The sequence below is a fragment of the Vanessa atalanta genome, chromosome 4, assembly GCF_905147765.1.
Source record: "Vanessa atalanta chromosome 4, ilVanAtal1.2, whole genome shotgun sequence".
Classification (NCBI taxonomy): Eukaryota; Metazoa; Arthropoda; class Insecta; order Lepidoptera; family Nymphalidae; genus Vanessa; species Vanessa atalanta.
In genome coordinates, this window is record NC_061874.1 from 3,149,455 (window position 1) to 3,163,065 (window position 13,611).

Genomic DNA, 13,611 nt, shown 5'->3' on the forward strand with positions numbered 1-13,611 from the left:
TACTTACTTCTTAGATTTTCAAGAAGATTCAAACGTTTGTGAACCGGCTTAAAATTTTAGGTCGACTTTCACATGATAGTCTAGATGAGTTCAACCAAATTACCAATTATTTATTATTCTACTGAATTTTACGATATTCTTATAATAATTTGAAGTTATGTTGAAGGGTAAGTGATCTAAGTATTAAAAAATACAACATCAATCAAGCTGTTCGTGTAATTGAGATCGTAAGATGTTCTTTTAAAGCAAAGTCAGTGTCTTGCTAACAGAATTATTGGTTCGTTCTGCATTCTTAAAGGATATTAAATAAATGAGTTTATAATTCTTGAAATTTTCTGGTATTAAAATAACTTCTTTACATAGAATCTTGTCGCGAACTACTAATTCTTTTAAAACTTCATAACGTTGAAAGTGTAGCTGAACAGAGGATCAGCTTCTTTGCGCGGTGCAATTATGTTTTATACGTTTTGTTATAAAAATGTTTTATTGGGCCACGCTATATTTTCATGGTATCAGACGCTGTTTCCTGGTTATTTAATTTCATACTTTAGTACGAGTTTAATGTATATTTATTACTAAAGATATTTTACGGTTACTATAACGAAACTTTAACATATCGATACTAACTATTATAAATGTGAAAGTAACTCTGTCTGTTACGCTTTAACAATATTTGCTTTGAAGCAAGCTTGGAATCCAGAGGCTTTTAATACCTTAAACCTAACACCTACGAACAAACTCGCTTCCCCCTCCACCTAATACGAGGGCGAAGCAGCGAGTGTAAACTAGTAATATAAAGAAACGCAAAGATTTTTTGTGTATTTAGTAATAAAACTTTAGTAAATTCGAGATATATAAACTGAGAATTAATTATGTTTTTTTTTAATTTTTAAATTAATAATTTTGACAATAAATACTAAGCATACACGTAATTGTAATTAATTACTTTTCATTCATGAAGGTTTGCTGGCAATATTAACTACATTGGACTATATTTTTTTACAAATATCTCACAATAGAGATTATAACGGAATGAGTCAAAACCTCACTCGTAGCTTTGGTACAGGAAAATCTTAACGAATATTGTAAATGTGTCCCACTACAAGTGGTCTGGCTCTCGCTTGGTGGTAGGGTTTTGTATAAGCCTGTCTGGGTAGGTACCACCCACTCATCAGACATTCTACCGCCAAAAAAAGTAATCAGTATTGTTGTGTTTCTATAAAAGAGCCACTGTAACTACAGGCACAAGGAAAACACCATGTTAGTTCCCAAGGTTTTTGGGGCATTGGTGATGGAAGGAATGATTAATATTTCTTACAGCGCTGTTTTCTATGGACGTCGGTGACTACTTTCACCTTCAGGTGGCCCATATGCTCGTCCGCCAACCTAAGCCATAAAAAACGTGTTTTTTTCGAAGTTGTCTTTTGTCTATTTATTACAAAATTGGGTAACGTTATCTTGTCTTGTTGTCTTCAATCGATCGTGACTATAATGTTAGTAATCCCATGTATACAATTTACATAACATTATGTCAAACTATTTTTCTACGAAATTCGTCGGAGAGAAAATAAATCTATCAGACTATCTATTGTCATTCTTAGAGATTATTTTATATTCCTATTTTTATAAGCGACCTAGACGTTGGTATTTTACCCCCGAAAATAAATTGTGTGTATGATGTTCGGAATTAATTTCGGAGTCAATGTCACAAAATCAATAAAAAACGTTCATAAATATATTTTTACGGCCACAGAAATATCATATCATAAAATATCATCATATCCTCAAAACTTTGACTTTGACTTCTGATAATGAAGCTACTTCATTTGTTTAAGCCACACATAATGGAAAACGTTTAAAAAATATCTTTATTTTACTAGTACTACGAATAATTGATGAGCCTGATACGAACCAATAAAAACAAAAGAGTTCAATTATAAAAAATCATAAAACAAAAACAATTGGCATACTCAACGTCAATGTCAATAATAAATAACTCGAGCGAAATACATTCATCCAGATACGTATACATGGATAGCATCTATCTATATTTATATTTGTATCCATTAAATAGGCGGATTCTACGGAACCACCTCGTTCGTCACCGAAGTCTGAATTAATCCCGGTAAGAAATCCCGGCGTGCACGGCTTAACGCCGGCGATGAGGTCATAAGTCTCACAATTAACAGATTGAGATGGATGTAGTCTTCGTGACTGCATCGAATTCTTGTTCTACTTAAATTAAAATATCTTCTTCGTTAAGAATTTGACTTACTAAAATAAAGTTAGTATGTGAATTAAGCTGTTCTTACTGGATTGATAAATATTCCTGTTAAAAAACTTTATCATTATCTATTAATTTTATTAATCACTTTGTTTAATATTGACAGAATTTTAAATGGTATCATCGTTTAAGATTATGGACTATTATTAAGCATTTAGGCAAAGTACTACTCGTAAAGCAAGCATATGTTTTGATATAACTATCTCCAAGGTGATAATATCAACTGGTTACATTGTTACACTGCCAACCTACTCCCGTGATTCAAAGAGCATGTAAAGCCTTGAGCGATTGGTCCTAAATTCTCGAACGTATTATAAGACTTGATATGCACCAGTGCTTACACAAAAGTTTGACATATTTTCATATATAATATATAATATAGTCTTTGATTTGCTATACAATAACTAATAATTTAACAGCTCGTCTACTTTTCCTTCATTTTTCAAATTTTATTTTATAAGGAAATAAATTTTACGTTTACATATTAAATTAGAAAATTTTACGCAAGCGATTTGCGTTGAAAAGTGAACAGAAGTAATATATCTTATTTGTATACAAAGGTTATGGCGGAAATTTTATGCTACGCGAGTTTTGGACAGCAGAAAGTAAAAGGGTCGACCCTTTGTCGAGGTTTATAATATTGGTTATATTTTACCTTGTTTCTGTTATCAGCTTGAAAACATATGTAGCTTACGTCATTTGAATGTTTTGATGGATGTCTTTATACATCTTGAAGTTACCGATTTGATATGTAATTAAAACTTTTGAATCAGTTCATATAAATTGCCGATACCTTATTTATCGATATAAAGCATTGTGATACAATTCCATTGTATCGAAATTTATCAATTATTTTTAATTGATGTTATTCATTAAATAATATATACCAATTATATTATGTTAATTTGAAGTTTAAAAAAAAATAAAAAGCAATCAATACAAATTAAATAGTTTAAATATCAATGGATAATACTGATTGTAATGTTATACTTTATACATTTACGAAATTGAAAACAATCATTTCACCAGTGCGTCGTTTACTGCAATAATATACATATCGACGAAAATATTTCGACAATATCATATAACATATTACTACTATTTCTGTGTCGACTTCAAATGTTTCTTTTTTTTATCAAATATATATTTGATCGATTATTCCATTATTCGATTATTCTTGTTCTTATCGGAATTTTACAGAATTATATTTTTAAGCGGTTTTCTCGTCACACAGTATGGGTTGATTGACGTAAATACTGATATGTAAATTTATGATTTGGAGTCTCTGTTTCGGATCTTACGATACCCACATTTTAAGACGAAGTGGTCAATTCTCATTTATCGTAACTATACGACTTTGATGGATAATTTAATTACGCTGTAAAAATGGTGGGTTGGTATATTTTAATATACATAAAGTTTGATAAAAGCCTTCTTAATGGATTCTAGTGTAACATATTCAATGATCACGCGTATATAACATTTATTTTATTTTCAACCTTATAAAATATATCACTAGGAACTAGAGAGACTTGATAGAGAGCGGCAAATATTGTTATATATAATTCAATAAATGACTTGTAAAAGTAGGAGGTTGACTTGTAAAAGAAACTTCAGAAGAAAAAAAAAAAATTACGACTGAAGAGAGCTGTGCGAGGAAAGCTATGAAAAGGGGGCAAAGGAAGCCTCAATCCCCATATTTTGCCTCAGGGGAATACCTAATTGCTAATCGTTCTATAATTTATTGTATAGACGTTTCTAGAAATACCACCAAATAACCTTTTGAAAAATAACAGAAAAAAATATATTGTTACATAATATTGTATCGATACACGATGAAGAAGTGAAATAGAACTTACATCAATCGAATTACAGTAAAGTAATTATCTTATTAGTAGGGAAAAGCTCTATTTGGAAGGAGGTTTGCTTACACACGAATATCATATTATATAAATTGGCTTATAGATGATTGCCCATACTCAAATTCACTCCATACCGACTCTATATGAAATACGAGGCCAACAGTTGTGTACAATACAAACATGTTAAAATATATGATGAAATATAAACCACTGTCTATACATTTTTGTGTATTCGCTTTTAGGGTTCCGTGCCCAAAGGTGTTAGACCGTTGAAAGTTTAATAGATAATGTATATCTTTTGCCACTATAACAACAAATACAAAAAAAAAAACAGAATAAAATAAATATATTTCGAATATAATTCACTTGGTGGTAGGGCTTTGTGCAAGCCCGTCTGGGTAGGTACCACCCACTCATCAGATATTCTACCGCCAAATAACAGTACTCTGTATTGTTGTGTTCCGGCTAGAAGGGTGAGTGAGCCAGTGTAATCACAGGTACAAGGGACATAACATCTTAGTTCCCGAGGTTGGTGGCGCATAGGTGATGTAAGGAATGGTTTAAAATATTTCTTACAGCGCCTTTGTCTATGGGCGGTGGTGACTACTTACCATCAGGTGGCCCATATGCTCGTTCGCCAACCATTGCCATAAAAAAAAATTATGTGGGCTCCCATACAAAAGACATGATTTTTTTGCCGCGTTTATAGATACATGGTACGGAACCTTTCACGCGCGAGTCCGATTCGCACTTGACCGGTTTTATTTTATATTTTGTATATATATTACGATACTTTAGTCAGAATAGGGATTTTTTTGTAAATGTCGTTCAACGCAAATGGAACTTATTTTTTCTACTTTCACCCGGCTTGGGAAGCTCTAGGTAGCTATTTATAACGCTATTGTCTTCTGCAGACGTTACCACTTAGAGTTTCATTTCTGTAAGAATCTTCTGTATTAAAATACTAAAGTTTCGAAACGTAGAAACGCTAAGATTAATCTTTCATAGAAACTAAGTTCTCAAGTAAAATCGTGGACTACTATGATATCTCTTTATCTTAAAGGATGAGTTCTGATAAGGAACGGATAAAATTTAAAAATACATCTTGAAAACTGTTTCGAATATAATTCTTTAACTTGGCAGGTTTATTTTAAATCTGCTTCATATAAAATGATATAGTTCTTACCAAAGTAATCGAGTTGAATAAATTAAAATTTACAAATGTATCTAAAAACCAAACTCTTTATAATTCATGTTATGTAAAAAAATAGCGGACAACGAATGAGATAAAAAAATACATGTGACCTATTTGCATTACCCGGCTCGGTTACATACCTGTATACTGGATTGTCGTCTCTATACCACACGACGAGTAGCAGACTGTCATTGCGTTGAGGGGGACGCGAGTCACAAGGCAAGTTCGCTTCGCCGCCAACGACGGATGATACGCGTGTAACTGTCCCGGTGACTGATGATGATGACAACGAACTACCTGATATGGAGAGAGAATTTATTAGATGATTTATCTGTTAACATGCCTTTAGTGCCGTTTTATACTGTTCTAAGTGTGTTTGTGATATGAAAATTGATCATATTATATTACATTTTTTTGTTAGTGTGCGTATATTGTAAGCATTTTGATGTTGTAGTAGTGTGTGTATTACAAATAACAACAACAATAGAACAATTTATGGTAATTATAGGTTATGTAAGTAAGTAGGTGGTTTCATTATTTCTTTGTATTTAATTTTATTAGGTATCTTTTATATTTGCTCTGTATAGTTTGTTTAAAGTATATTTTAGATACGTCGAATTTATTGCTTTTGATGGGAATTTTCGGGAAATGATTTTGTATTTTGTTTTCGCCCTTATTCTATTTGAGTTTAACGCCCTTAAACTTAATCAATATTAGGTAATTCTAATCCATAGATAAATAATTTTGAAGCATAGTAAATTACAGAAAAACTAAATAAATACTTTTTTATAAGAATTGAAGAATTAGGCTCAATAGATAGAGCTCTTGGGAAATTATCAAAGCAGGTTTAAATCTGAACAATAACCGATGTAATATTTTTATTAAGTATATAAAACAATATTCGTAGATTCATACCTGAAGAGCCAAAATAGTAGGGAGTGAAAAAAATAAGTTTTAATCCACCGTTATTTTAATGTATAGATTTTTTTTAATTTAAAGTACCGTAAATGGTGTGTGATGGAAAGTGGTCATCTTCCCTCCAAAACACAACGATATTTTCTGTAACCTTAAACCTTAATAATAGTTTTCAAGTATTCTTGTGCCTGTAAGTATCCCTTTCTATTCGATTCTTAGACTTAACGAATCTTCTCAGTGTCGAAAATCAGTAGTCGAAAAATCGAAGCTACAAGCCGTTTTAATGTCACATACATGAGACGTCAAAACTCACGTAACGTTTTTATTGAGACTATTTTGAGTTGCGACTGGTGAGCATTTCTGCCATCAGTAAAAAAACAATTCGCTTCTTGAATAACTGGATATTGCCCCATATATGAGAACATAGTAATATATAGAATTATATATTACTAAAATTGATGAGGGTGGTACTTACTCCGACGGGAAACAAAGCCCGTCTGTTTATTTTGCCTTTTGGTACACGTTATAATATTCAGGAGAAAATATTTTGTGCTAATATTGCTTGACTATGAGTGATCACTTGCCTCACCTAATGTATCTCAAAAGCAAATGTTTATATTGGAACATCTTGTTCTATTACTTAATTAGTGTTATTTAGACAGGTGTGGAGTTACTATTAAAAAAAAATAGTGTGTTAGTCTAATTAGATATAATATAATATTACAAATTATCTGGAATCAGTTCCCGAGCTTCGAACGCCCCGGCGTCGCACGGGTGCTATTTATTAATTAAGAAAACGATACAGAGTATAAATATAATTTATAATCCGTATTAATCAGAAATACCAAAAATAAATAAATAATGGTGACATTAGTTCTAGAGATTACCCTCTATATTACATACAAACAAATTCATTTTATCATTATATAATATTGGTATATATTCGTCTGTTTTTTACTGTCATTGTCTTTATAAATAAAGGAACGAGTATTTTTAGATATTAAGGCTATTTTTATATTTTTATATAAACATACAAAACATTATAAAAAGAACAGAGTAAGCGATTACTCACAACTAAGCGTTATTATTAACGATTTAATTAATTGAAATTATCATTAAAATTAATGTCCATTGTTTTCTATATTTTTGTATATATTATTTTAATACTATCGTACTCCAATTGCAAGATGCGGTCCACTCTACTAACAGAGGGGTTATATGAGGTTATAAGTTTTGGAGACCTCCGTGGTCAGTAGTGTGTACACCGGTTATTACGGGTACGCCACTCCGAGGTCCCGGGTTCGATTCCCGGCTGAGTCGATGTAGAAAAAGTTCATTAGTTTCTTGTTGTCGTGGGTCTGGGTGTTTGTGGTACCGTCGTTTCTTCTGATTTTCCATAACACAAGTACTTTAGCTACTTACATTGGGATCAAAATAATGTATGTGATGTTGTCAAATATTTATTTAAAAAAAAAGATTATAATGCGAAGGATGCAAAGGGAAGGCAGGTTGTCATATAAAATATCCTAACGAATATTACAAATGCGAATGTACGTTTATTCGGTTGTTACGACTTCATTGATTTTTTTGACTTATTGGATTTGTTTTAATTGAAAACTACGTTCTAGTTAATACAGAAGTTATCCGATATCATTATAGATATACAAATCAGTGTGCGAAAGTACCATCAACTCATCAAATATTCTACCACAAAGTAGTAATGCTTAATATGTATTCCGGTTTGACGGGTGCACATAACATCTCAGTTCCTAAGGCACATTGTCTTCATAATAATGGATTAAAATTTCAAACCTTGTTCATTTCTTTCGGCAGTGTTAACAACTTACCATCAGGCAGACTATTAGACGCGTACCGAAGCCAATGAAAAAAAAACCTAAGCAAATAAAGAGTTTCATAGCAAGCAAAAAGTTATAGTGCGATAGTGTAGTGGCGTCTTACTGTGACGTCATGTTATTCTTTCTCATATTCCGACATAATAAAATTTAAAGCTGCTTAGTATCCGCAGTTGAGCATTGTTTGTAAAAAGCGTTGACGCAGGGTCTGCGAAGTAGACATGGCTTACATTCGCAATGCCGTATAATCCCTACGTATGAGAACTGACGGACGAGAGATTTTGACTATTATTTATATACGACGTTCTCTTAACAATATTTTGCGGAAGGACTGCTTTTGTATTTTTGATGGACGTAAATCTCGGCTGAGTAATGGCCACACACAAGTTAAGTGACTGTCCAATAATAATATATTACAAAAATAATAATTTTATAATGGAAAAGGAAAAAACTATAATAAGGAAAAGCTAATTACTTTGTAATTAACCATACACTTCCACCAACCCTGAATATGCCCCAAACCTTCTCCTCAAAGGGAGAAGAGCCCTTAGCCCAGCAGTGGGAAATTTACAGGCTGCTAATGTTAACCATACACGGACTCAAACTCGGATACCAGCCTGATAAACAAGCCATGAGGCCAATGGACCATCTAAAATGTAGTTGATATAGTATGAAAAATTTAGTTAGTAATATTTATTTTGTTTAAATGTGAACTGTTAATTGTTTAAAAGTCATTATCATCATATCGGAGTCACCATCAAAAATAAACATTAATATATCCCATACGGGCAAGATGAAAATTAAAATAACCTACGTACATTTCACGTTGCTCGCAAAGGCCTTGCGTTCAAAAGTAATAATTAATATCAAATTCCAAGGTTTCACATCATTAAACATATTTTATTAAATATTGCTAAGGCTTCATATTTCGTTACTCCAAACCTTCTACCTTTGAACGCAGGTCCTAGTTCGCGTTATTGAATTCTTTACGGCCATATTTTCGAGTAAAGCGTAAACACAATATTGTTGCCGAAACTAGACCGTTCGATAGGTGCCTGAGGACTTGAAAAGGATTTGAAATCTGGGTCATATTTTGAGACTCCTAATGGATTTGCGTTGTGCTAAATCCTTAGGCTCTGGAGTTATAAAAGACATTTTGACGTTGCTTTGTAGCGTAGTCACGTAGTCTTGAGCATATACATTTTAAATATTTTACATGTGCATTGTATTAAGAAAGTATACAACTACTTAAAAAAAAAATAACACCTAAGTGCTTAAGGCTATTTGGGTAAGCGAGCTTCTATAACTACAGGCACCTTAAAAGTTCTTATATTTTTAACATGATTTTATTATATTATGATTTACTTTTTGTGCATGTATTTATGTACTATACAAATGTTCGTGTCTTAAGTCAAATTACATTTTTGTCCCATTTGATGTTGAATCACTTGGCCCTTAAAGTAGTAATGCAAAAGGTTTCATTAAAAGTATAACACCTCGCCTTATTGCCTCCACTGGTGACGGGAGGGCTGGTTCTTTTGTTACCCATAGGATCGGAATTGCGATTCAACGGCTACATGCTGCTAGCATTCTTGCTACCAAAGCAAGTTCAGATTTGTACAGTAACTATTTTTATATCATAATATTTGTATATATTTAAGGTCTTAATGTTAATAATTCTTATGTAAATAAATATATTTAATTATACTCTACTCATGTATGTATAAAATTTTACGAAGAAATATAATTATATATTGATTTAACATTAAAACATTTTTTATTAAAATCGCTGCTTGTACTAATATCTCCTTATTATTGAACTGATTTTTGGTCACTACAATTAAGTCTTTTCGAACATTGTGTGTGTATTTTTTTATTGACTTGCTTTCTAAACGATTAACGTTTATAAATATAAAAAAGTATCATTTATAATATATTTCACCATATACTCGTAATTCTAACCTTGGTGTAATGTGTGTCGACGGTTAGTAGACCTTATCATGTAATATTTTAGCGGTTTTTTCCCTGGTGGAATGGTTCACACGCAACGTGTAAATAATCTCTATGAAAATTGAAATATAATGTATATTTATAAAATTCAAAAATTATAGACTTATTTTGCCAAGCAGCGTAATCATTATTTAATGACTACTTCCGGTCTAGTTGTTAGCTTATAACCCTTCATATATTATCGAAGTCCTGTGTTCAAGATATGGCGGCCGTTCGGATTATGAGCATGAGAACCTTACATACGCGATGGTATTTGTCCTTGCATTTTTGTAATATACCTTTGGATTATTTCACTAGTAAATTTTATTTGTCACTAGTAAATCGTTACTGGAAGTTGCTAGATTAAATCCGGACTGGTATTATTTAGTTTTTATGTGAATTATCTAAAAAAATTTTGTCAGTGACTATATTTTATACTTTTGGTAATGTTTCATCGACCTATCATGTAAAATCGAAATTACTTTAATGTACATGCAAATATGTAATTATATATAATGAAAAGTAAATAAAGTAGAAAAATCACCCAGAATTCATATTACCCAGGCTTTTGTTTACTAACTTTAAAATGATAATTTTCAGTTTTACGCAACCATATTATATAAATATTCGTTCAATACAGTGAACCGAGCAAATAAAATATTGTGAATATTGCGTGTAGACCCCTATAAAATTGTCCTAGCTTACTTGGGGTGGGCGCTACCCCGTAATTTTATTTCGTTGACTAATGCGTCCACGTTCTAATATACAAACTCTCACTTATCTATCGTCTCGTTTATTCGCATTGAATACGAAAGAGATAGAACTTCTCGGAAAAACAGACTTGTTACTCGGAAAATAGCAATCACATATATCGCGGGAATATTTCGTCGTTCATAATATTTATATAATATGAAGAACATACGTTGTACAAGTTTTAGATGGAAATATTTTTTTATTACAAATTGTAATTATTGTATTGGTAACTATGAATAAAATACAAGTGCGTACGTACCTACCTTTAGTACCTTCCAAAATGTAATTTAAAATCCTAGCTAAATTTTCTGAAACTAAAACGACTATAACGAAACTAATTTAAAACTGTCAATAGTACGTAAAGTTATTAAATTCTATAATAATTACGAAATCGCTGTAAAATAATTGAGTTTGACTACTTCGGAAGTTGCGAAAATCTTGCCCTGAATTGTCACAAATGCTAAGAAGTAAAAACGACTAGCTGTTGCTAATAAAAAAGTTCATACAGTACGATTAAAACAATAAAATAATGCAATTAAAATGTAAATATTTGGATTAATTTATTTGTCACACGAGTACGTGTGTAAAGTCCTATCAAGATAAAATAAACCACATGAAGTATTTCTGTAATACAAAATAAGCGTTTAGATTTTTTTTTATAGTATAGGTTAGTAAGCATACGAGTGAATGGGCCAACTGATGGTAATTGGTCACCACCGCCCATGGACATTGGCGCTGTAAGAAATATTAACCATTCCTTACATCGCCAATGCGCCACCAACATTGAGAACTGAGATTTTATGTTGTGCCTGTAGTAACACTGGCTCACTCATCCTCCGAACATCCGATTAGAGATTTTATAGTTTTATCATCAGAATATAGGCAGAATTGAAATGAAAGATCTTGCTCGATAGTTATTATCATTAAATACTGTAATTGATGATAGGACTTCATGCAAACTTCTAGCTAGGAACTATTCACTTATAACATATTCTACCGCCAAACAACAATATTTGATATTGTTGTGTTTTGGTTTAAAAAGAGAGTGTGCCGGTCTAATTACAGGCACAAGCGACATGACATCTTAGCTACCTAGTTTGGTGGCGCATTGCTGTTTTTAAAAAAATGATTTATATTTATTACTGCCTGACCACTTCCCATCAGATGGATCATTGTCTATTTATATTATATAAAAGTAAAAAAAAATGTATTTCATTATATTGTACATAAATATAATAAGTAAAGTTTTTCGTTCAAAGTCGTGTCAAATAGCTGGTGGAAATAAATTTCCAAAGTACAAACATTTATTATAAGTAACCACGTTACAGTATCGTTGCGGTATAATATCGGGTTAGGAAAAATTTATACTAGAATTTAAGAAATCGTGCTCAAAGTAACATCGAGATTGTCGAAGTTTCGTGTTAAGTAACTCGACCTTAACCCATAATTTAAGGTGCGAATGAATGGAAGCTTAAGACTTTATTTTATACCTTTATAATAATAAAAAAGGTTATGTAAAACACATGTATTTTTTTATAGCTTAATTTGTATTAAACGATGTTATTCGATTTTCGGTTCAGTTTTTGGTTAAAGTTCGATTTTTTAGTAAAATTTATGAGTGATATGAGTTTTATATCGTGTTTTGTGTACTTACGAATAAATAATATATATACGTATATATATTATTAACTTATGGTTACAACTAGCTTTATACCAAAATATCATGAACTTGTCAGATTAAGTAAGAAATAAATAAATAATTAGACAATTACAAACAAGGCTTACACTATGTATTGTATGTTTTAAACAATAATCTAATTTAAGTTATTTTTTGAATTGTATTGATAACATTGATATTACATGAGAGGGTACTTTGACTTTTTTGTTCATTATTGTGAGTCAGGTGATTTGTAGTGAGGCTTATATAAGTGATGGAAGCTCAGTGTAGAACTACATTACTCTTTACTCTTCCTGGAGCAGCGAGGTGTTAACATTTAAGGTACGATATACTTTTGTGATATAGTATAATTGTTATTGCTTGTTAAATTATTGATGAATATATAAATTGTGTTTTTGCAATTATCAATATACAAAGTTAGTATTATATACACAAAGTTAGTATAATCGTATTTAAGTAACATAAATGTATTTTTGGATATTGAAAAAGAGTAACTACTGAGTTTCTTGCCGGTTCTTCTCGGTAGAATCTACATTCCGAACCGGTGGTTTTATTGTAGTTATTAATTGATACAATATTACGATTACTACAGCTATTATAAGGGCTAAATAAATATTTGAGTTTCATGTATATATATTTATTGTCTTATAACCTTAAAATATAATAAAATAATAAAAAAATAGAAATTATTTTAAAATATCCTGACATAATGTATTGAGTCTCTATAAAAAAATCTTTTAAAAATTACATGTATAATATCATATTAAAAGAAATATTTTTTTTATAATTTAAATCTTATTTTACTTTCAATGTTGAAAGGTTCGTAAAACTTATATATTAATACGAAGGTTTTTCATAGCTTTGATTGTCTGAATTGACTCTGACGAAGGTTAGCCATGTTGGTAAAATGTTTGCCATATTATATGTATGTATGTATATCCTAAGAGATGACTAGTTCCATATACAGGGTGGATTATTTCATGTTCAGGATTTCTTTTTTCATATATATTATGACTAAGTTATATCCACTCAATTGCTATTAGAAACAAAACATAAATTCCACGAAATCTTTAATGGACGTA

The 13,611-nt window shown here is 31.2% G+C and overlaps 1 protein-coding gene across 3 annotated transcripts in view; it reads right to left on the bottom strand.

Annotated features, from left to right (window-relative positions):
• The window catches only part of LOC125077595 (nephrin-like), a 224,493-nt gene that overhangs the window by 82,876 nt on the left and 128,006 nt on the right, over positions 1-13,611 (bottom strand). For all 3 annotated transcript variants that reach the window (XM_047689556.1, XM_047689557.1, XM_047689555.1), the window contains exon 3: positions 5,482-5,638. In XM_047689556.1, the coding sequence (XP_047545512.1) occupies positions 5,482-5,638 (157 nt within the window). The remainder of the gene's footprint in view (positions 1-5,481; positions 5,639-13,611) is intronic.